This window comes from Cucurbita pepo, chromosome 14 (assembly GCF_057944985.1).
Source record: "Cucurbita pepo subsp. pepo isolate OVF chromosome 14, ASM5794498v1, whole genome shotgun sequence".
In the NCBI taxonomy this organism is placed as follows: Eukaryota; Viridiplantae; Streptophyta; class Magnoliopsida; order Cucurbitales; family Cucurbitaceae; genus Cucurbita; species Cucurbita pepo.
In genome coordinates this window covers 5,236,495-5,260,696 of record NC_141811.1, presented here as the reverse complement: position 1 = coordinate 5,260,696, position 24,202 = coordinate 5,236,495, and the positions used below count along the sequence as shown (strand labels likewise).

Here is a 24,202-nt window from a genome sequence, read left to right as displayed (position 1 = left end):
GCGTCCTCCTTGGTACACTGCCCAATGTCTAACTCTGATACCATTTTGTCACCATCGCAAGCTCACCAGTATCAAATATTATCCTCTTTAAGCTTTCTCTTTCGAGTTTCCCTTCAAGGTTTTTAAAACGTGTCTACTAGGGGAGATGTTTCCATGCCCTTATAAAAAATGTTTCGTTCCCCTCTCCAACCGATGTAAAATCTCACAATTCATCCCCCTTTCGAGGTCCAACATCTTCGCTAGCACTTATTCATCTCTTCAATCGATGCGGGATCTCACAGTTCACCCTCTTTAAGACCTAGTGTTCTTGTTGGCACTATTTCCCCTCTCCAACTATGTGGGATCTCACAATCCACCTCCTTTCAGGGTCCAGTGTTCTCGCTGGTACTCGTTACTCTCTCCAATCAATGTGGGATCTCACAATCCACCCCTTCAAGCCCTAGTGTCCTCCCTGACACACTACCTAATGTTTGACTCTGATACCATTCGTCACCACCGCAAGCTCACTAGTAGCAGATATTGTCCTCTTTAAGCTTTCTTTCGAGCTTCCCTTCAAGGTTTTTAAAACGTGCCTATTAGGGGAGATATTTCCGCACCCTTATAAAAAATGTTTCGTTCCCCTCTCCAACCGATGTAAAATCTCACAATTCACCCATTTTCGGGGTCCAGCGTCTTCACTAACACTCATTTCTCTCTTCAATCGACGTGAGATCTCACAATTGCTCCTACGAAAACAATAATGATCATACCGTAACAATGCAATATGTAGTTGAACAAAACTTCTAGTGAATCAAATGTATTGGGTGAACACTCTTTAATAAAATGAGTTTTCTTTTTGTTTAATATCATTAAAGGTACATTGATTACATTCCAAATAAGAACACAACCACATTAAACAAGACCAAAGTACCAATGAACAATGATGAAATCCACCCTGTTTTTGGTTGTCTTTTTCCTTTCCACTCAACACATAAACATATCACCAGCCGCCATGATTGGCTGGTTGAGAAAGGGAATCCCCCAAGAATCAACAACCCCATCAATCTCAGAAACTTCATCATGTTCCTCACAATCATACAGATTTCTAGTACTCGACTTTATAAAGCTTATGATTTCGTTTAATGAGTCCAATCTATGGCGGAGCTCCGCCATCTGGGCTCGGAGAACCGAGTTCTCCGCCTCCAGATTCAGGTAAAGTTGGGTGGTGAAATTGAAATTGACAGCGATTTGCTCATTCTCTGTTTTGAGTAGGCTGACCTGAGACGTCAGATCGTCGAGCTGCTTCTGTTTTCGCATCCTAGATCGGCGAGCAGATTCTCGATTCGATATCATTCTCTTCCTCTTCCTCGGATCCACAATCTGCCGCAGATCTTCGTCGGAGCTCAGAGATTTAGACGGACTTCCGACAGTAGACGCCATTGAAACCGGCCGTGTCGAAAACAGAGGAAAACAGAGGATTTTCTTGTTTTGTGTGTGTGTTCGCGAAAAGATGATGAATTTCGATATGGGTTTTGCTCTAAACGGCACGAATTAAATAACCCAGATGATAATTTTGGCAATTATTGGAAATTTTTGCAGAATTTAAGATCGAAATTGGGGATTAGTTCATGAGAAAACGTAGAACCAGTAGAGAAAGACGACGGAGAGGGATTGAACAAGATGGGTACCACGGCGGAGGGCGGAGTTGATGGTAAAACCAGAGAGAAGGATCTCACAGACTACAGGAGACATGAATTCAAACCATCAGCAGACAAGAACGGAAGCATTAAAACGCATCTGCAAATTTTGTCGGAAAAATCTGGAAAAAAAAAAACAGAGAAAAAACAGAGGAGGAACAGAGAGATAGAAAGATGGCTTAAAGGGAGGAAATGGAGAGGAGAGGTTTTGGGAAGAACTGGTGGAGGACTTTATAGATCAGAAATGGCCACTCGAAATGGATAGAATAATCACGAAAATGAGCGAAGCTGCTTGGTTGCATCATAAAAACTTTATAAAATGTTTTTAAAAAGATAAACTTTAATGGATAAATGAATATATATGGCAACATGACATGAATCATGTGACAAGATGTTCGGAGAGTCAACGTCCTAGTTGGTACATTGTCCGATATCTTGGTCAAATATTGTCATTTTTTAATTTTTTTTAGTTTTACTCAGGTTTTAAAATGGGTTGACTAGTAATGTTTGGTTTCCACGGTCTGTCAGAGATAGTGGAGAATGTTTTTTCCCTATTAGATAAATGGGGTTGGGTCGGTGATGGGATTATATTCGGATTTATTATGATTTTTGAAAAAAAATTATATTAAAAAAAAAGGAAATTTTTAAAAGAATAATAAATTAGTAAAAATTACCTAAAAACACTATATTTACAAAACATCGATAGAAATTTCTCTAAAATGAGGAATAAAATAGGTGGCGTGCATGCTCGGTCCCGTAGACATCTCTAAATTTGATAATATTATATGAAAATATCTTTTATAAAAATATTTGACAGCAAAGAAAAATTATTATTATTTTTTTAGGAAAAATTAAAAAAAAAATAATAATAAATAAATAAATAAATAAGTGGTTGAAAATTTTAGGAGTGAATGGGATGAATCATCTCATGTTCACAAGCACGCGCAAAATGCGGCTCACGAACTGAAATTGCCAGCTGTATATTTATACTTTTTTATTTATAAAAAAAAAATCACAAATATTTTAAAATTTACTTAATCTTTGATTAAGGTGCTAATCAAAAAATTAATTCCACTTAAATAAATTATTTTTGTCAAATACGAATTTTATTAATTTACGTCTCTTTGAAAAGGATAAATAGATCCTTTTTAATTAAAAATTAGCCACCGCTATTATAATTATTTAATATAAATGGTTTTTTTTTTTTTTTAATTCTACACCTCTTTTAGCTATTTTTTTTAGTACAATAATTTAATATAAACCAAACGTTTATTTTATATTATTATTGTTTCATTGTTATTTTTTTTTATTTCGATGGAATATTCTAAAAATAAAATTGGAATATTCTAATTTCATTAAGAAAAAAACCAATAATAATAGTAAAAAAAAAAAAAAATCTGCCGAAGTTGATTGGATGGCGTTTTTTAATTTAATCTAATAAAAATATATTATATTTTGACTGTAAGATCACTTACTTCAATAATGGTTTAAAAGGCTATAAAGTGACTATCGAAACTTCAAACAGAGTATGCCGAACTCATATCGTGCATAGACCCCCACGGGTTTGGTGGCCATTAGATTTGACTAAAATGAAAACCCTTTTTTTTTTCTTTTTTAATTTGAATATTAATTACCCATTAGGTTGTGGATAATGGTAATTAATATTCAAATTTGAATGATTCTAATATCAATATATACTCATACATTGATATTAAAACAAATATTTAAAAAATATGGTATAAATTTTGAAAAGTTTATGGTTACATTCATTGAATTGTTTCAAAATCATAAGATTTCCTAAAATTCTTTAGATTCACGTTTTGTATTTCTTTTGACTTTGTTGGATCCTTGTCTCCCTAACCCACCTCATTCACACATGACAATGGAATAAGAATTTATATGATCCAAATTTTGTAATATTTAGGAATCATCGAACAAATTCGATTACTTGAAAGAAACTTCAATCGACCCACCAGGCCAACCCGTATGGTTTGATTCAAATAAATGAAGATTTTATAGCTTGTGCTAGCTCGTGGGTTCTAAAAATAGATTAGATCGAGCTGAACCAACCAAATTTACATGTTTACTACCATATAATTATCTATACATATATTTACTATACATATATTTACTATAGATTATGATTGGGTTGGATTATTATTTAATTAGAGTTGTTTGGGTAATTATAATTAGATGGGCTTATAAAGGTCTAAACCCACGAACACCAGGCCCAATTGAATTAGGAAAGCTCATGGGCTGGCCCATGGGCTTATCGATTGGAAGCCCAAAGAGTGTTTTTGATCCAATCTAAGGCTATGCGATGAGTTATCGAGGATCTAACGGTTTCCTACACAAAATGCAAAACTACATATATTTGAACTCAAAACAAAAGCTTCTTCTCATACATATCACATTCATCACTGGTACAAAAATAGTTCATACCTTTTCTGGATCCATAACTTCTTCATACTTGTATTTACAGGTTGAAAATACGGCCACAATCGTGTCGATACGCTAAGATTTCTAATCAGAGCTGTCGAAACTACGCTGATGAACTCGTAACATCAGATTCCAACATCCCAAAAAGTATGAGAATCAATCGGATCATGTTACGAAGCGTGTTTTCGAATAGAATTATACGTACCTCAAGAATATGCTGCTTCGGGATGGTAATAGAGCATCTCGTTCAACATCATTTCCCTGATTTTGTTCTCCTCGAGTGAATCTTCGATGTCGAGAGTGAAGGGAACATTGGCTGGAGGATTGAATTTTGGGTCGTATAGCCCCGACATGTATGGATGTTGAAGTGCTTCGTCAACTGTAATTCTCTTAGTTGGATCAAACACAAGCATCTTTTGTAATAAGTCTAGAGCTAAAGGTTCGGCGTTTGGATATAGATGTGAAAGGTTTATTCCTCTTGAAAACGGCATCCCCTTGATATACTTTCTGGCTTTTGCATTGTCGATGAACTTGATATCAGCTTCCTTCGGAGAACCGAGAATGTTCATGATTAAGTTGAGTTGGTTGAAGCACTCCGTCCCCGGGAAGATAGGCTGCCGACCCAGAATCTCAGCAAAGATGCAGCCCACCGACCATACATCAATAGAAGTCCCATAGTTGTCACAGCAGAGAAGAAGCTCTGGTGCGCGATACCAGCGAGTGACAACATACTCAGTCATGAACTGGTCATGACCCATGCTAGTTCGTGCCAACCCAAAATCGCATATCTTCAGATCACAGTTAGCATTGACGAGGAGGTTCCCGGGCTTCAAATCCCGGTGAAGAATGTTCGCTGAATGAAGATATTGCAACCCGCAAAGCAACTGTAATAAATGAGAACAAATGTCATAATCAGACCTTAAGAGCTTAGGAAGGCATTGAATTGGACATGTATACAAGTTTCCATTGCAACTCTCTTAAAAAACAGCTATATCAATCGATATCGACACAAACGAACTGAAATGCAGCTACACCAAATCTTATAAATCTATATCAAACAAATGATCTACCATCTTGGTTAGATCAAGCAACATCAGCTGATTATCTTTGCCTCTAAAAGTATATAAACACCATATCTTTGAAACACATAGTACAATGAATGATTGAAGATAACCCATATAAATTTTCAAGTGAAACTTCAGAGAGATAAACAAAAACGAATATCAAAGGAGAATCCATACCTGATAGATAAAATACTTGCAATGATCATTGGAAAGGGGCTGAGAAGACTTGATAATCTGATGAAGATCCGTATCCATGAGCTCATAAACCAAATACACATCCTTAAAGTTTTTTCTATGGATCGGCATCATTACATCCTTCAAAGCAATAACGTTGTCGTGCCTAATATGTCTCAGAAGCTTAAGCTCCCTCAGCGTTCTCATGGCGTCCGTGCGATTCTCAAACACATTATGAATCTTCTTGATCGCCACTTTTTCATTGGTCTCTCGGTTGATCGAAGAACACACCACACCATAAGCTCCTCGCCCAATCGGCTTGATTGGGACATACTTAATATCAATTTCAAACAGAGTTTGCCACATTGTGTAATAATGCTTCCCCAATGACCTGATTCCGTTCGGTGGCTCCACGAACGTAGCCATGTTCCTTCAAATTCAAATCAATCGCTAATTCAGTACATCAGAAAAACACGAATGACTCAAAAACGAAAAGGGGCTTTTCAAAAATCGTCACGAAAAAGAGAAAACCCCAACGATCGTGATTACTCTGAGTAGTCATGAATCGGAGGAATAATTAACAGAAGAACACACACAAAATTGTAAAAGGGGGTTTTAGAATTGATCCTTACTTGTCGCCGCAACTCTTCGAGGTTCAGACAGGAAAAGTCTAACAATGATCCGTTCCCGATTTCCTGCAGATTTTGATGTTCATCCACCGATCATCCAAATGTCGATCGTCGAGTGGGATTTCGTCGGAAAAATTGGTAACGGAAACTTGGGGTTTTGGATCCAACAACGAAGGGGGAAATCGTTCGAACCAGAAGAAAAGGGGAAAGAAAGCGAAAGGAAGATTAAAGTTAGTGGGAGAAGAGAAGGATCGCCATGAAATTATATAAGTTTGAGAAACAGAGGAATGCAATGAACTTGAAGAACACGAGAGAGAGACGGAAAAGGAAAAAAATGGAAGACGAAGATTGAAGGCTTCGTCCGCCCACGTGGGCTTTATACACCCAACTCCCGCGCACCGCAGTCCGACTCCTGCAAGTAATTGAAAAAAAAAGGAAAGTTTTGTTTATTTACCCGTTTCCATGTTTAATTACCAAAATGGACAATATAAACCGACCGTGGGCTTGAGCTATTATAAAATGTACAAAAGAGCTAAACACTGAGTGGTGTGTCAGCCCGAACCTTGATCCTCAATGGAAGACCTCTCTCTAGTAGATGTGTTTTAAAACTCGTAACGGATCAAGGTGGACAATATCTAGTAGCAGTGGGTTTTGAATTAAGGTTGGCCTTAGTTGTAATATGACCTCCAGTTACCGCATGCAATCGTTAACCTCGGTTCAGGAATATGAAGACCCAAGACGTCGAAATAGAGGGCTACTAATTTCCCGTCTAGAGAATGAACCAACATCTCGACTTTGATGGGGGCGGCTGAAGTTGCCAAGTTTAATTACCCGTTTCCAAGTTTAATTACCAAAATGGACAATATAAGCTGACGATGGACTTGAGCCGTTACAAAATGTACAAAAGAGCTAGACACTGAATGTTGTGCCACCCAATAAACGCGGTTTAAACTTATAAGGCTGACGGCTATACGTAACGGACCCAAGTGGTCAATATCTAGTAACAGTGGGTTTGAGTTGTTTTTTAGTCGGTGGGTCTTGAATTAAGGTTGGGTTTAGTTGTGATATGACCTCCAGTTACTGCATGCAATTGTTAACCTCGGTTTAGAAATATGAAGACCCAAGAAGTCGAAATAGAGGGCTACTGATTTCTTGTCTCGAGAACGAACCAACATCTCGACTTTGATGGGGGTGGCTAAAGTTATCAAGTTTAATTACCCGTTTCCAAGTTTAATTACCAAAATGGACAATATAAGCTGACGATGGACTTGAGCTGTTACAAAATGTATAAAAGAGCTAGACACTGAATGTTGTGCCACCCAATAAACGCGGTTTAAACTTATAAGGCTGACGACTATACGTAACGGACCAAAGTGGTCAATATCTAGTAACAGTGAGTTTGAACTGTCTTTTAGTTGGTGGGTCTTGAATTAAGGTTGGCCTTAGTTGTAATATGACCTCCAGTTACCGCATGCAATCGTTAACCTCGGTTCAGGAATATGAAGACCCAAGACGTCGAACTAGAGGGCTATTGATTTCCCGTCTAGAGAACGAACCAACATCTCGACTTTGATGGGGGGCGGCTGAAATTGTCAAGTTTAATTACCCATTTCCAAGTTTAATTACGAAAATGGACAATATAAGCTGACTGTGGGCTTGATATGTTACAAAATGTACAAAATAGCTAGACACTGAGTGGTGTGCCACCGAATAAACGCGGTTTAAACCTATAAGGCTGACGACTATACGTAACGGACCCGAGTGGTCAATATCTAGTAACAGTGGGTTTGAACTGTTTTTTAGTCGGTGGGTCTTGAATTAAGGTTGGGTTTAGCTGTAATATGACCTCCAGTTACCGCATGCACTAGTTAACCTCGGTTCAGAAATATGAAGAGACCCAAAAAGTCGAAATAGAGGGCTACTGATTTCTCGTCTCGAGAACGAACCAACATCTCGACTTTGATGGGGGGTGGCTAAAGTTATCAAGTTTAATTACCCGTTTCCAAGTTTAATTACGAAAATGAACAATATAAGCTGACGGTGGGCTTGAGCTGTTACAAAATGTACAAAAGAGCTAGACACTGAATGTTGTGCCACCCAATAAACGCGGTTTAAACTTATAAGGCTGACGGCTATACGTAACGGACCCAAGTGGTCAATATCTAGCCACAGTGGGTTTGAGCTGTTTTTTAGTCGGTGGGTCTTGAATTAAGGTTGGGTTTAGCTGTAATATGACCTCCAGTTACCACATGCACTCGTTAACCTCGATTCAGAAATATGAAGAGACCCAAGAAGTCGAAATAGAGGGCTACTGATTTCTCGTCTCGAGAACGAACCAACATCTCGACTTTGATGGGGGGCGGCTGAAGTTGCCAAAGATTTACTTAAGGTTAGTGATAATTGGGGCGGGAAGGCCGCAAAAGATAGTGATTTTAATTGTACCTTTGGAAGCAATGTTTCATTGATTGATTCAAATAGTAAAAGAAAAACCTTCCGTATCTTCAAAGGAAGCCATTATTGGCCTTTTTGTTCTTTTTCTTATCCACACCCACTTTTCTTTTTTATTTATTTTTCCTTTTCTTTTTGGTACTTAACATGAGTTCGTTCGTTTTATGTCGGGATAAATTCTAGAATTGTTTCGGTACACATCCACGTTACTGTTCATCAACAAGTCCAAAACAATTTCCTCTAATGGTTGAGGAAAACGACCTTTTTATGACCTTTTCCTCCTTTTTTTTTTTATTACCTATGACACGTCTGAGTAAATGGTTCCAACGTATTTGTAGGCAAGAGCCATTGACTTGAACACTGTACAAGTTCAAGGCTCCTTGAAGCCGTGACCATAATTATTTATTATAACTGACAAGGGTTCGAATTAATCTAGCCTTGATCAAAAAGAGTGTTCAAGAAACTTGATGACCCAGTCAACCAGATCAATCCAACCCAACCCAATTTAATCCGTACCGTCTGAGTTGGGTTATGAAAATTTTATAGATTAAATTGATTTTTAATTAAAAACAAAAATTTTAAAATAAATAACTCAGAACAACCTAAATTTTGTTGTTGGGTTCATTATTTAATAAATATTCGAACAATTGAGTTAGTCCCGAAAAATGTTCCAACTCGAGTCAAGTTAACTCAACCCACGAACATTATTATTTATAAAAGTCAACAACTTAATAATGCAACTTTTTTACTTTTTTTTTTTTTTTTTTTTTTTTTTGGTAAAAAGAAAGTGGAAAGGAATAATTCAAATATTCCATTCTTGTAAATGATGAAAAATGAAAATAAAAATAAAAATAAAAATAAAAAAATAAATAAATAAAGTGTATTTTTAGGTACCCATTATGCTATAATGCTAGCGTTTCATCATATTCCTTTTTGACCACAAAGTTTAAAACCCCACTACCTTACACGTCATCATCAATTTCGGTAAGCAAACAAATATTTCATTCCTGACGTGTCGCTTTCTGGTTGGACTTTACCGCTCCCACTGCATTTTACACGCTTCATATTTGTAAAGTGCATAACTCATTCTTTTTCCTCCATGGATTTTAATTTCTTTCTAATTAAAATAAAAGCTTACAATTTGTCACCTGACGTTTTCTTATCTCTCAACTGTATAAAACATTCTTTATAAAGGTGCGGGAACTTTTTTCTAGTAGGCGCGTTTTAAATCCGTGAAGTTGATATCTACTAGCGATGGACTTAGATTGTTACAAGTGGTATCAGAGTTAGACATCTGATGGTATGTCGGTGAGGACGCTGGTCCTAAGGAAGTGGACTGTGAGATCTCACATCAGTTGAAGAGGGGAACAAATTCATTATAAGATTATAGAAACCGTGAGGTTAATGTCGATACGTAATGGAAGAAAGCGAACAATATTTATTAGCAGTGGGTTTGGGCTATTACAAATGGTATTAGAGCCGGACGTCGAGTGGTGTGTTAGAAAGGAGGTGGATTGTAACATCCGACCAAGAGATGTGAACGAAACATTTCTTATAAGAGTGTGGAAACCTCTCTCTAGTATACTCAGGTCAAAGTAGACAATATCTGCTGGCAGTAGGCTTGGGTTGTTACATTAACCCTCGCAACATGATTACATCATGTATCACTTCTGAGAGTGAAGACTATCCCAACTAACATTAGTTGAAGATGGTCCCCACATACTACACATGAGTTCTTCTCATATGTTTTATCCTCTGGTAGATTACCCAACATAAAATTGCTCTAAAGAAGTTCCAATGATTGTGCCACTGAAAAATAAGGTGTACTGTGTTGGTATAGATAATGACTTTCGATTCTCTCAAATGTTTCTTAGTCAATCTATTATCAAGATTGCTATCATTCGGACGTAGTCTGGATCCATTCATATACTGTCGGTTGGATTATTTTGGTGTGGTTGGGCACATTGAAAGGAAGGAAAAGGGGAAAAGAAAAGAAAGAGTTGGGAATTAGGCAGAGAGGGATGGGTTTTATTGGGGGGTGGAATCAGATTCGGCTGCCTTTGCTTACACCGCAAGCGCCATGGCATTCAAAATCTTGTGTTTCGCCTTATTATTGAGGCCCTCCCCTCTTGCCTTTGCCACCTCCACGCCTGTGACACAATCGCGCTTTCGAAGGCAGCGGATTAGCGATTGTGCGGCACTCACTTCCCAGCAACAAGTGAGCTTAAGCCAATTTGTTCTTGCGTCGCCTACGGCCAAGCGACGTACGATCGAGCCTCTAGCCTCGGTTTTAAAAGAAAGTTTTAGAAAACGAGGAGAGAGAGAGATTTTAGAAAGAGACGTTATATAAGCAAGCAAGAGAAAGATAACAACCACTTATCATATATAACCTTGGGTAGGGAGAAGTTGACAACTAGTCATATCCCCTCTACTACACTGTCAGCCATTTTAAGTTTGGCAGGCCTAGACATGATATTTTTGACGCGTCATACGCCCTACAATTACAAAAGGAAAAACACTAAAATGAAAAGACATGACAAGGGTTGGCTTGTCATGGGCATGCGGCCATGGGCAACATGCCCGGGACGAGTATGACCGTGACACTCTGCTCTCTCTACCGCCACTTGCTGGTCGCTATAGCACCTCATACTAATCATTCCAAATCTCTCAACGAGCTGTTCTCACAAACTATGCATCTACGTCGTGTTGGGATATGAAGTCTAATGCCTAGATCTATTAGATCTGGTAGAGATATATTTAGAAGATATTTTGTAAAGATCTAATACATATATTTGAAAGATATCTGATACAGATAGATATATATATTTGAAAGATATTTGATGCAGATATATTTGGAACATATTTAGTAAAGATCTCCTACAAATATATTTGAAACATATTTCGTAAATATATGATACAAATATATTTGGAACATATTTCATAAATGTAACGGCCCAGATCCATCGCTAGCAGACATATTGTCCTCTTTGGGCTTTCTCTTTCGGACTTCCCCTCAAGGCTTTAAAACACGTCTGATAGGGAAGGTTTGCACCCTCCCCAACCAATGTTAGATATCACAATCCACCCTCCTTCAAGGCCTAGCGTCCTCGCTGGCACTATTTCCTTCCTCCAATCAATGTGGGATGATCTAAGGTGCTAGTTTTAGGTATTGGTTCGAAAGGGCATGGGTTTGAATCCCATTATTGACATCACTTTTTATTGTGATGTCCCACATTGGTTGGGGAGGAGAACAAACCAGGGTGTGGAAATCTTCCCCTAGCAGACCGGTTTTAAAGCCTTGAGCGGAAGCCCAAAAGGGAAAACCCAAAGAGGACAATATCTGCTAGCTGTGGATCTGCGTCCTTATACATTATCAATAATAAAACCACCTTTAGCCAATATTCCTAGTACTAAGTACCCGAAACACACATTATTATATAAAAATCGTGAGGCTGACGACGATACGTAATAAAGCAAAACCGTTATTACAACTATATTAGATGTAACCGAACATACATTTGAATGTGGCCCAGCAACAATTAACCAATTGGTTTGGTTTATGTTTATTCAATTCCTTTGAATTGTCACTTTCGGGTCCGCCTAAATTCATGGTGTGTTGGAGGCATCGTCCATTGTATTTGAATTTTCAGCCATCACCTAAACTATTCTTTTTTGTTGTTCGCCAAACTTTCTAATAATACGATGGTAGGTTCGAGCATAGTTAATTTAATGTCTCGTGCTCGAGATTTATATTAGAATATATAATTTCGATTTGGCACTATACCCGACTCTCTACTAGTTTTCCTTAATTATATTGTGACACATACTTAGAGCTCGTATGTAAGACGCTTGTATAGCTAAATACAGGTTGTTTATTAGGCGTTCTTGTGAGCCTAATAGTTCAAATTAGTGAACATTTATATTCCTATTTATTTCATTGTTGGTTCGATTTACTCGAACATCAATTTAGATAGTTGGACATTTATGATTTTATTCATAAATTGTTTGTTATAATTTAATTTGTTTGGTTCATGGATGTCTTGAAAATTAGATTGGGTTGCTTATGATGCAATTATATATATACATATTTATTTTATTTTTATTTAATATCATAATATTTTTATTATTTATTCTTCGACCCCTCTTAAAAATAACTTTTAATTATATAGAATATAATTTTTCAGTTGCAAATTTTAATTAAATGTTTAAAAATAAATAAATAGATATTTTACGAACTACCATTTTACTTTTATAAAAAATAAAAATTTAAATAAATAACTCCAGCTAATCCAACCAAAAAATATTATAACTGAATTGGGTTGGGTTTATTATTTAATAATATTATTAGACTGGAAAAAATTTAGAATAATTGGACTGAACCTAAAAAATTAATGAATAAAATATCATAAAATTCAAATATCAAATATTCATAAGGTCGAAATTTTTTATATTCATAATAATTTAAAAATTACAGTAGAGTAAGGTTGGATTATAACCTATTTTTGGGTTGATTGGGTTGACCCGACTAAAACAATGTCAAACTCGCAAACGGACTCGAATTTTTTATTTTCTAAAATTTCAACTCAGCTCGATCGAAAAAAATCAAACCCGAGCTAACCCTTGTAGTTTGGGTTAGGTAATTCAGGTTCATCGGATTCTCGAGCCGTTTGAACATGAACAAATTTGATCTCTAAATAATTTTTTAAAAAAATCTAAACAATATTTTTCATAATATTATTAAATGCGTATAATTACGCAATGGGACGGGTGTTGCTTCCCGAAACGGCGCCGTATCGATGGTTTATCTACTCCACTCTCTTGATTCCAAATTTCGAACAAGCGAGCTATCAACAACGTCTGTAAGTAACAGTCTCAAATCGCTTCGTCGCTGGAGCTCCGACGATGGAGCTGGCGTTACAGGCACCGGCAACTCTTTCCCGGAGTAAAATCCACGCTCATAATTTCTTCTACTCCAACACTATCTTCATTTCCCCGCCGGAGAAGCAAACCCCATTGCCTCTACTTTCCCGACAAAACCACTCCCGATTCCAAGTCCGAGCCAGAAATTCAAGCCACAGGACGCGGAGGTCTGTGTTGAAGAATCAATCCGTTACCATTAGTGAGAATGGATTCAACGAAGAAGAGGAAACAGACGGTGAAGGGACGAGCTCTTTGTACTCCGACGATGAGTTGTCGTTCTTGTCTCTGAATGAGAAGCCGGATCGGAACTTGACTTTGCTTGATGATTACGAGATTGAGGAACTTGGATATGTCAGCGACCCTAACCATAGAAGCGGTTTGTATACTTTCCCTGTTCTTATGGAGAGAAAGAGATATCGAATTGTGAGTGTTTATGGTTGAAATTGCAGGATTCGCGGCTCTGTTAGGGAAGCCGAATGTTGGGAAGAGTACTCTTGTAAACCAATTGATAGGACAGAAGTTGTCCATTGTTACGGATAAGCCTCAAACGACGAGGCACCGGATTCTGGGTATATGTTCTGGGCCAGAGTATCAGGTTTGATAGTTTTCGTTATGGTTTAGATTCACAGCCAACAGTGATTTTGAAGAACTTCCAGTTAATCCCTTAATGGCAGGTGATACTTTATGATACACCTGGTGTCATTGAGAAGAAAATGCACAAATTGGATTCAATGATGATGAAGAATGTGCGTAGCGCTGCCATTAATGCAGACTGTGTTTTGGTTGTTGTTGATGCATGTAAAGCGCCTCAAAAAGTATGATTTCTGGAGTTCATAATTGCTTTTGAACATATTGGCTTCTTTTCATATTCTTAGCCCTTTCTATTTGGAGTTTGTAGATTGATGAGGTTTTGGAAGAAGGTATAGGGAACCTTAAAGAAATGCCACCCACCTTGCTGGTATTAAACAAAAAGGATTTGATCAAACCGGGCGAAATCGCTAAGAAACTCGAGGTCAGAATCAGAACCCATTGCTTGATGTTTTTGTAGGTGTGTTCTAGTAGACTCATGCTGTTCTTTATTCGTTTGAAATTTTGATTTATCTCAAAGGAACCTCTTGTCTTTGTAGTGGTATGAGAAATTTACTAATGTTGATGAGGTTATACCTGTGAGCGCCAAGTATGGCCATGGGATTGAAGACGTGAAGGAATGGATACTATCCAAACTTCCTGTTGGGCCAGCTTATTATCCAAAGGTAGGTAAATAGCGAAGGAAGCCATAGCCATGCTTATCTCTTTTCATATCTATTGTCATTGATTTCTTTTGATGCGAGGTTGTGCATTCAGCTCTTTAGTTGTTGCGTTCATAGTGATGATAGAATTCATTAATCAGGCCGATATCTTCATTTAAAGGTTCTACCTCGAGAGATGATATTAGTGTCTTAACTACTAAGCTATGCGCACGTTCGTCATATTTTGACTAAATTGCAGTCAGAAGAATTTGAAGGTAGCTTTGATACTAGTGTACCATCATCATATCAAAAAGCATTTAAATTTGTTTAAAGAACTTGATACAACCTTGTTAAAAAGTTAGTATAAGTCTCTTAGCAGTTAGTCAAGTTGATTCTGGAACATGGTTGTTACTTTCATCTCATTCGATCAAGAGAGATTTGGCAATTCCGGAGGTTCCACTTTTACTGGGAATCATGTGTCAGGTGAGCAAGAGCTGCTTCGTCATAGTATAGACTTATAGGCTAACGGTGTTGAGGATTGTTGGTAGGGAGTCCCTCATCAGCTAATTAAGGGGATGATCATGGGTTTATAAGTAAGGAATACATCTCCATTGGTATGAGGCCTTTTGGGGAAACCAAAAGCAAACCCATGAGAGCTTATACTCAAAGTGGACAATATCATACCATTGTGGAGGTTCGTAGTTCCTAACAAACGGGTCACTGCATTTCACAGCAGCTTGTTCCAACACCTCCGGATATCGGGTGAAAGATTCTAGACTTGTTTGTAATTGTCTGATAGCAAATCGAGCTTATTACTTAAATGATATAGAGCAGACAAGCTTGAAACTTAGTCTGTCTCAGATGTCTTAGTTCGAAAGTAAAAATTAGAGAAAATTATGGTTCTAAACTTCTTCGTCATCCTCTTTAAGACCTATAACCTTTACCTTTTTCCTCATGAATTTTCAGGACATAGTAAGTGAGCATCCAGAAAGATTTTTTGTTTCTGAAATTGTCAGAGAAAAGATATTCATGCAATATCGCAATGAAGTTCCTTATGCATGTCAGGTGCATAACTCTTTTTTTCCCCTTCTCTTTCATTATCAATTCATCAGGAGTCTAGAAAGTATTTATAAATGCTAGAATTTTGTTCTTTCCAGGTGAATGTAGTGAGCTACAAGAGTAGACCTGGTGCTAAAGATTTTATTCAAGCGGAAATTGTTGTTGAGAAAAATTCTCAGAAAGTCATTCTCATCGGGAAGGTAAGTAGATAACAATTTTATCAGTCATTTAGTGTATATAACTTAGCCATTCTTAGCACTACTCTTAAAAGTCATATCAGATTATATTGGCCGTGTATATAACTATTTCCTCGCCGTTGAGAGTACGACGGATCGTACTCTAATCTACTTAATGGCAGAATATCAGAGGGCTGTCATGTAGTTAAATTTTGTAGTATTAGCATGGGATTGTATGTTTCCAGTTTTTGAATCCCATCTTGTTCTTGTTTCAATAATGTTCATGCGACCTGGTTGAAGGGGACAAAATTATCAATGGTTTCTGGTTCTAAAGCATCCGAGGCTTTGGTTAACTAAGGCCCGTTTGATAACATTTTTAGTTTTTGAAATTTATGTTTGTTTCCTCTGAATTTATTTACCATGATTTTCATCTATTCTTAAAGAAATGTTTGAATTCCTTGTCAAAAGAACATGTTTTTCACAAACTATATATATTTTTATTTTCAAAACTTGGCTTCGCTTGGCTGGTTTTTGTGATCAGTAGTAGAAAGTGGATAACAAAGAAACTTATATAGTAACAGCCCAAGTCCACCGCTAGCAGATATTATCCTCTTTAGACCTTGACTTTTGGGCTTAAACGTGTTTGCTAGGGAGAGGTTTCCACACCCTTATAAGGAATGCTTCATTCCCCTCTACAACCAATGTGCGATCTCACAATCCACTCCCCTTGAGGGCTAGCGTCCTCGCTGGCACACCACCCGTTGTCTAGCTCTGATACCATTTGTAACCGCTCAAGCCCACCGCTAGCAGATATTGTCCTATTTGGGCTTTGATTTTCGGGCTTAAATGTGTTTGCTATAAGGAATGCTTTATTTCTCTCTCCAACCGATGTAGGATCTCACGTATATAGTGCAAGTAATGTTTATAAGCTTAATTTTAAAAAAAACCAAATGGTTATCAAACGAGTCTAAATTATCCAGATATCTGAAAGACCTCAAAAAAAATCTTAGAAGATCTAAAGGTATGTTTAATAACGTGCAAGCGCTCGATGCCTAACACTGCAATCTGATTGTTTACAGGAAGGAAAGGCTCTGAAACTTCTTGCAACAGCTGCTCGTCTCGATATAGAAGATTTCTTGCAAAAGAAGGTCTATATTGAGGTATTGATTCTTTTTATGAGCTGCGTGTTTATGCAATAGCTTTGTCGCCATTACGGGCTAGTGTACTTGAATGCATTGAGTGTTGTTTATACTGTCGGAGAATGAATGTAAGTGCTAACAAAATCATGCTTGAACAGATTGAGGTTAAAGTGAAAGAAAATTGGCGGCAAGATGAAGGGCTGCTGAAGAACTATGGCTATGAAGGACGAATTCAAGCATTGTAATGTTAGATGCATTCATTTGTTTGGTGATATCAATTGGGTAACTCTGTAGTTTGTAGATTTTCTTCCTATCCCATCAATTGAATGTGATGATCTTTGGATGTCATTTGCAAAACTCGTCTAGTAGTTCGATTAGCATTTCGGACCGTGAAGATCAGTGTGAGATGGTAGAATGTGAGAAATTTGTTTATTGTATGGACGGTATGCAATATATTATTACTTGTTAGTCTAGTCAATATGATTAGAGATGTCTACCGGTGGGTATAGGGAAGCCCCAACCCCGCCCGAACGTTGCCCCCCTTTTCATCTCTTATTTTTGTAACATTTCTCATTTATTTTTCAAGGAATCAAGGGGAGAATCTTCGTGGAAAATCTTCATGGAGAATGTGCAGGGATCGAGTTCTCTACGGATAATTTTTTTCCTGTATATTTATTTTTTTAAAAAAATAGTTCTTCAGAATAATCTTTTTTAATGCCTAATACATTGTTTATTATAATTTGTAATAGAAATATAAATAAATATATACATATATATGTATATGTCTATATATGTATATCTACATATGTATATGCATACATACACATACACATACACATATATATATATATATGTGGAGGATTCGATTTGAATTAGTGGGTGCAGCTTAGTTGGGCTCTGCTCCAAAAGAAACATGCTCGGACCGCAATGTCTCTGAAGGCGAATTCTTCACAAATGTCCAAGCAATGCGTTCACCAATCGCTAAATCTCTGTACGTTACTAACCCATTTTCACGTTTCTGTTTGCCCATTTCGATTCCTTCTCTTTCTGCTTTGAATTCGGCCACTACCTCCTTTAATCCCTGTTGTTCCGAATCCTTTTGCTCTCTTGCCCACCAACTGTTCGATGAATTGCCTCGAAGAGATATTCCCTCACTTACTTCCCTTCTCACCTCGTATGTGCGTGGTCATCGCCACTCAGACGCCTGGTCTCTCTTCCGTCAAATGCACCGTTCCTGCTCTCCTCTCACCGCCCACACTCTCACCGCTGCCTTGGCTGCCTGCTCGGCATTACCCACCTCCGATTATGGCCAACAAGTTCATGGGCTAATCATCAAAACAGGTACATATTCCGGGATTGTAACTAAAACTGCCATTTTAGACATGTACTCCAAATGTGGGCTTCTTGATCACTCTGTTCAGGTCTTTGAGGAAATGGAATTGAAAGATGTGGTTGCGTGGAATGCGTTGCTATCCAGCTTTTTGAGAGAAGGTCTTGCTGGGAAAGCACTAAATGTGTTTGAAGAAATGAAGAGAGAAAAAGTGGAATGTAGTGAGTTTACTTTGTGTTCGGTGCTCAAGGCTTGTGCGACTTTGAAAGATTTTCAGCTGGGTAAGCAAGTTCATGGGATGGTTGTTGTTATGGATAGAGATATGCTTGTTTTGGGTACTGCCTTGGTTGATTTCTACTCTAGTGTTGGCTGTATCAGTGAAGCCATGAAAGTTTACACTAGTTTAGATTGTATAAAGGATGATATCATGCTTAATTCTTTAATTTCTGGGTGTGTTGTGAATAAACAATATGAAGAAGCCTTTTCATTGATGAGCAAGATGAGACCTAATGCAATTGCATTAACAAGCGCCCTGGCTGCTTGCTCTGAGAATTCTGATCTATGGATAGGGAAGCAAATACACTGTGCTTTGGTCCGTCATGGTATGACATCCAATACCCAATTGTGCAATACTTTGCTTGATATGTATGCAAAATGTGGGAAAATTTCGAATGCTCGAATAGTGTTCGATGAAATGCGTCATAGAGATGTAGTATCATGGAGCAGCATGATACAAGCATATGGAAGTCATGGAGATGGGCTAAAAGCTTTCGAATTGTTCAAGATGATGCTAGATGGAAGAACTGGAGTGTTGCCAAATTCAGTGACATTCCTTTCTGTCTTATCTGCCTGTGGTCATTCGGGGCTGGTGGAACAGGGACAAGAATGTTTCTATTTGGCAAAGGAGAGGTATAGTTCATATCTAGCTCCTGAACACTATGCCTGCTTCATAGATATATTAGGCCGAGCTGGTAAGATTGAAGAAGTATGGAGTGTGTTCCATGATATGGAGATGTGTGGCGTTAAGATTACATCAAAACTATGGGCAGCATTGCTTAATGCTTGTAGTCACAACCAAGATGTTTCCAGGGGTGAGTTTGCTGCTAAAAGACTGCTTCGATTGGATCCGAACAAGGCTGGGAATTTCGTGTTGGCATCGAATTTTTATGCGTCGATAGGAAAGTGGGATTCGGTCGGTGAATTGAGGAGAATCATGTGGGAAAAGGGACTGAGTAAGGAAGCTGGGAATAGCTTGGTCAGTTCTTCTTGCTTCTAATGCAGCAGATGAGAGAATTGGCTGAGTTTTTAATGCAGAAAAAGAAGAAACGCCTGATTGTGGGTTGAATCATCAGGTTTAATGCCACTCGTTGTTGATCAAGCCTGCAACCAACATGTCCTGTGGCTGAAGATATACAAATTTTGTTGTGCTCTGTTCTTCAGGTATGTAAACCTTTTCAAATTGAATTTCCTTTTTGTTATCCTTGTGAAAGATCAATTAATAAACTATTTTTGCATGCGGGTGAGTGCTGGTTTGCGTATTACCTCATACACACGAGACTTACCTGCGAGACTGCTGTAAGACAAGTTGACTCATGTGATTACAACCTAACCCTACATTATGGTACGAGAGGTTTAACTATACCCCTTGGACTAGGAGTGTATAGGGTTTAAGTACCTAGGAACCTTATAAGCTAGCATAAACGATAAGTCATGACATTTGCTAACTTTAGAGTCGGTATATGAGCACATAGCTTAAGAAATCATTAGAAGGATTAAGTCCAACAAGAGCCTACAGGTAGGCTTGCTAGGTATTTTTATATTTATCTCATGTTTTTCTATTTGTTTTAGATGGAGTGTAGACTACTCTCGATGATAAGAGAGCACGGTGTCGGGGTGCCCTTTAGATCAAATCGTCTTCCTTGTCATTTTAATATTACATCAAATGTTGCTTTTGTATATTTTTGCAAACTGTTTTGATTTGACTCCGCCATTATACAATTTGAAAAACTTTATTGCCCTTTTTACCCTTGAGTCTACGTGACGATCTGTCACGCATCGAATAGTAGGTCGTTACAAGTTATCCCTTGAACCCATTCTTCTCCAAATCCTAATAAAAATCCCGGGGAAAATGGTACACTTTTTAAAGATCAAACAAAAAGGATATTTCCGAGTTGGATAAGAGAAAAGAAGAATGGGTGTTGGTTGATTGAAGTATCTCCCAAAGCTTTACATAAAAGTGAAGACTTCCCACTTGGGAATCAAAGCACCTTCTCTTGAAGAACATTCCTTCTTCTCAAGTTTCCACCATTAACTAACTTCTCTCTTTCATTCTCAAAGATAATGAAAGTTTAGGTAATGGTTGAAAACACAGAGATATATATATGTGTGTGTGTGTGTGTATGTATATGTATATATAGATGAAGGTTGAGTGGATAAGGAATCAATGCCAGTTTAAAATTAGGTTAATGTCATCAACATTAGGAAATAGAAACAGAAGTTGAAGATGATTTTTATACCTAAAAATGACTAAAAGTTATGAACAACAATGACCCATCACTTCTTTTTTTGCACTTTTTTCTTTCTTTCTTTCCAATGGTGATTAACATTAAAGCATCTCTTCACTTTCAAGCTTTTATTTCAATTCTGCATTTTTAACCTGGTGATTAACATTAAAGCATCTCTTCACTTTCAAGCTTTTATTTCAATTCTGCATTTTTATTCTTTGGTTATATTACCCGTTTAATCTTCGTGGTTTTGAGTGTCATGGTGCATTGTCTAAATTGTCTACTTTCGACATTAGTCTGCATGCTTTACTTTTAGCATCACCCAATAAACATTATACTTTAACGGGCACATTTTTCAGCGAAGCAGCTCGACCAACAGACAGGAGGTTTAACCATAATAAGTTTTCGGGACTTGGCCCTTCATTGAAGAGTAGATTTTGCATATGTAGTATTGTACTTTAGAAGAACTAAATGTATGAAATTAAGGACTCAGTGCTGACCATATTGAGAGAGACGAAAGCGCAGGTAACGCCAGTTGGCGAAGTGACATTAAGCATCTCTAGCGGTACAAAAAGAGAGGTCGTGATGATGTCATCTACAACTGTACCGCCCCTTGTGGAGTAGATCCTGCATCCAACCAAGTCTTTGACCAGGGAACGGGAGAATTCTCACCACCGTTAGACCGTGAGTGCAATGGGAACAAGCTTCCCGAAAAGTCAGTCCAGGGTCAGAGTCAACATAGAATGAAGGGGACGACTCTAATATTGTGTTGCCAAAGCCAGCTTCTTGGGTTGCGGGCAGAGAAGAGCGAACATAGGGACTCGGTGTAGAGCGCAATGGAACTAAGAGAGTCATTCCATTTAGAGCAAGCCCATGTGGTTATGGGAGCGGACATGGGGGCTTGGTTTAGAGCAAACCCGTGTGGTTGCGGGAGCAGATACGAGCGATTGATATCCGAATCAATTGGTCAAACGACAACCGAACAAAGTCTACAATGATGTGATGAAATTAAGGATGAAAGTGGAATAAATTTGAATTTTTGTGATCAAAATTCTATATTTTTTTTTGAATATACATAATAAATGTATGAAATTAATAGAAGGTAGGTTTCTTGTAAGGGAGTACAAATTCAGATGAATTCCTTTGACCAAAAAAATGTCAGAATTTACATCTTCCCCATGCACCCAATATAATTGCATTAAAAAACATTTCAATAATTTGCTCAACATACAAGAACAAGAGGAATGTTGACACGTGTACGGCTAGATGATATTACTTGAGTGGGTCCCTTTAGTGACCATCGGCGGTGGTGGTGCGTCAGAAACTTCTATCTCAGACTACTCATGACACAGCCTTCTAAACCCTAATTAAACCTACTCTCTCTCCTCTGTAGAGAGAGAAGGAACACGTGGCGTTTAATGAGGATATGGTGCATCAAATTTCGGTGTGGCTTTCGTGTACACTAACAAACGCAGCACTACAAACATAGGGCGGATCTATTTTATTCACAATTTTATATTTTTTTATTCAGATAAATAGTGGACAAAAAAAAAAATTTAAAATTTATGAATTTCAGATTTAAAAAATTAAATAGCTTGAAAATTTGATTTAATTTGATTTAAGTTCAAATAAATAAAATTTTATGGATAAGATTTTATTTAAGTTAAATCAAATTTACCCAAATATAATACACTTTTATATATATATATATATATATATATATATATATATATTATTTTCTTAAAACCCTTTAAAATAATTTTTAATTGTTTGAAAACTAAAATTTTAAAATACATGGTTACAAAATTTAATAAAATGTTCGTAAATGTTTACAAAACTAATATTTTACTTTTATAAAAATAAAAATTTAAATAAATGATTCAAACAATTCAAACCAACCAAATGAAAATGGTTATTTGGGTTAAAAAATTTACGGCTCTAACAATTAGATTAAGTCTAACAACCTAATTTAATCTACTACGAACACTACTGTTATAAATCATTAGACATAAAATATAATTTTATATTTATTAAATTAAATAATTTTAAAAAAATTTTAATACTGAATAATGGGGAACAACTTATAAAGTAATGGGTAGTACAGAATTGAATTAAATATTGAAAAATAATGAAATAAAATATATAATTAATTAAGGAATGAACCTACGACAGGGCTGTGACTAGGGTTGAAGGACAGGATCGGTTGGGTAACCTCTATATTTCCATTTCAAATTTTTAATTTAATAAACTATCTTTTCAATAATGTAAAATAGTGGTTGAATTTAATTTCAATTTTTTATATAATTTTAAACGCTCCCATTTAAAAAAATTTACGCGACACCCGAGTAAAAAAAAATTTACATGAACGAACCAAAATTACATTTAAATGAGAGTAAAATAATCAAAATTACTATTGACCCGTGTTGGTTGGTAGGACAGTGTCTCTACTTTAAGAACTGAGAAATACGTAACATGGTCATGTTACGAGAGATGTAGATGAATGTCGGGACATTATGATGTTAAATACGGATTCCAAATTTTGATCTGCCTACTTAAAAATGACTTGTTACGTATTGTCCGTTTTGACCCGTTACATATTGTAAAAAAAAAAATGGGAAGATTATGAATATAGCGTGTGGGTTAAGGCAAAGACTGAGGAAATCATCTCCATTTGCGTGCGTTACATTACACCTTCTTCTTCTGTGTTCCTCACCGGCACTGACACACACACACACTTATAAATTATTTAAATAAATAAATAAATAAATAAATAGACACCACGTGATCCAACCCTCCATATGAAGGGAACAGCTTCCAAGATCTACGGCTGCGATTCACTGACATTCATAACTACACCCTTTGTTTACTTCTCATCTTACTCCCATTTTCTACCTTCCCCCTTTCATATTTAATAAAATAACGACGTGCCTAAATGAATCGAACACTCCATTTACCTATTCATACCAATAAAATTGTTAGATTTTACATCGGGTGGAGAGGAGAACGAAACTGTAATGGCCCAAATCCACCGCTAATTGATATTGTCCTTTTTGAGTTTTCCCTCAAAGTTTTAAAACACGTCCACTAGGGAGAGGTTGAATGCTTCGTTCTCTCTCCAACGGGATCTCACTAGTACACCGCTATGTGTCTAGCTCTGACACCATTTGTAACCGCTTAACCCCACTACTAGTAGATGCGTTTTAAAGCATTGAGGAGAAGCCTGAAAATAAAAGTTCAAAGAGGACAATATCTACTAGCGGTGAATCTGGAGCATTACATAAACATTCTTTAAAATTTCCCTCTAACAAACGTATCTTACAAACTTTGAAGGAAAACCCGAGAGGAAGAATCCAAAAAAGACGTCTCATAAAAGTGAGCCTAACGACTCGAAAATTGAACGTATTTGACTTAGAAC

General features: G+C 37.1%; 4 protein-coding genes across 5 annotated transcripts; 2 read left to right on the top strand and 2 right to left on the bottom strand.

Annotated features, from left to right (window-relative positions):
* Positions 1-813: 813 nt before the first annotated feature.
* On the bottom strand, positions 814-1,923 carry LOC111809796 (bZIP transcription factor 44). The gene has a single exon (XM_023696224.2). It carries the CDS (start codon positions 1,417-1,419, stop codon positions 964-966), a length of 456 nt encoding a protein of 151 aa, XP_023551992.2. The 5' UTR covers positions 1,420-1,923; the 3' UTR covers positions 814-963.
* A 2,110-nt stretch (positions 1,924-4,033) lies between these two features.
* On the bottom strand, positions 4,034-6,349 carry LOC111810714 (mitogen-activated protein kinase 7). Its single transcript, XM_087117613.1, has 3 exons — positions 5,986-6,349; positions 5,357-5,783; positions 4,034-4,999 (listed from the first exon to the last, which is right to left on the bottom strand). Exons 2-3 carry the CDS (start codon positions 5,777-5,779, stop codon positions 4,322-4,324), a joined length of 1,101 nt encoding a protein of 366 aa, XP_086973739.1. The 5' UTR covers positions 5,780-5,783; positions 5,986-6,349; the 3' UTR covers positions 4,034-4,321.
* A 6,850-nt stretch (positions 6,350-13,199) lies between these two features.
* On the top strand, positions 13,200-17,431 carry LOC111810337 (GTP-binding protein Era-like protein). Its single transcript, XM_023697049.2, has 9 exons — positions 13,200-13,726; positions 13,800-13,945; positions 14,025-14,165; positions 14,249-14,362; positions 14,478-14,603; positions 15,546-15,644; positions 15,737-15,838; positions 16,894-16,974; positions 17,112-17,431. Exons 1-9 carry the CDS (start codon positions 13,333-13,335, stop codon positions 17,196-17,198), a joined length of 1,290 nt encoding a protein of 429 aa, XP_023552817.1. The 5' UTR covers positions 13,200-13,332; the 3' UTR covers positions 17,199-17,431.
* A 289-nt stretch (positions 17,432-17,720) lies between these two features.
* On the top strand, positions 17,721-21,925 carry LOC111810336 (Tetratricopeptide repeat (TPR)-like superfamily protein). 2 transcript variants are annotated; one of them, XM_087117526.1, is made up of 3 exons: positions 17,721-17,944; positions 18,154-19,723; positions 21,147-21,925. In XM_087117526.1, the coding sequence occupies exons 1-2, from the start codon at positions 17,881-17,883 to the stop codon at positions 19,557-19,559; spliced, it is 1,470 nt and encodes a 489-aa protein (XP_086973652.1). In that variant the 5' UTR covers positions 17,721-17,880; the 3' UTR covers positions 19,560-19,723; positions 21,147-21,925. The 2 variants fall into 2 exon arrangements, with proteins under 2 accessions (XP_086973652.1, XP_023552814.2); XM_023697046.2 differs by having other exon boundaries at positions 17,721-19,723.
* The last annotated feature ends 2,277 nt before the right edge of the window (positions 21,926-24,202 follow it).

Bases quoted from the DNA above. Each gene is read 5' to 3' on its own strand.
- LOC111810336 (XM_023697046.2), top strand. From the start codon at position 17,919: ATGCGTTCACCAATCGCTAAATCTCTGTACGTTACTAACCCATTTTCA.
- LOC111810337 (XM_023697049.2), top strand. From the start codon at position 13,333: ATGGAGCTGGCGTTACAGGCACCGGCAACTCTTTCCCGGAGTAAAATC. The intron at 14,166-14,248 runs GTATGATTTCTG...TGGAGTTTGTAG, and splicing joins CATGTAAAGCGCCTCAAAAA to ATTGATGAGGTTTTGGAAGA. The intron at 14,604-15,545 runs GTAGGTAAATAG...ATGAATTTTCAG, and splicing joins GGCCAGCTTATTATCCAAAG to GACATAGTAAGTGAGCATCC.
- LOC111809796 (XM_023696224.2), bottom strand. From the start codon at position 1,419: ATGGCGTCTACTGTCGGAAGTCCGTCTAAATCTCTGAGCTCCGACGAA.
- LOC111810714 (XM_087117613.1), bottom strand. From the start codon at position 5,779: ATGGCTACGTTCGTGGAGCCACCGAACGGAATCAGGTCATTGGGGAAG. The intron at 5,000-5,356 runs GTATGGATTCTC...CATTTATTACAG, and splicing joins GCAAGTATTTTATCTATCAG to TTGCTTTGCGGGTTGCAATA.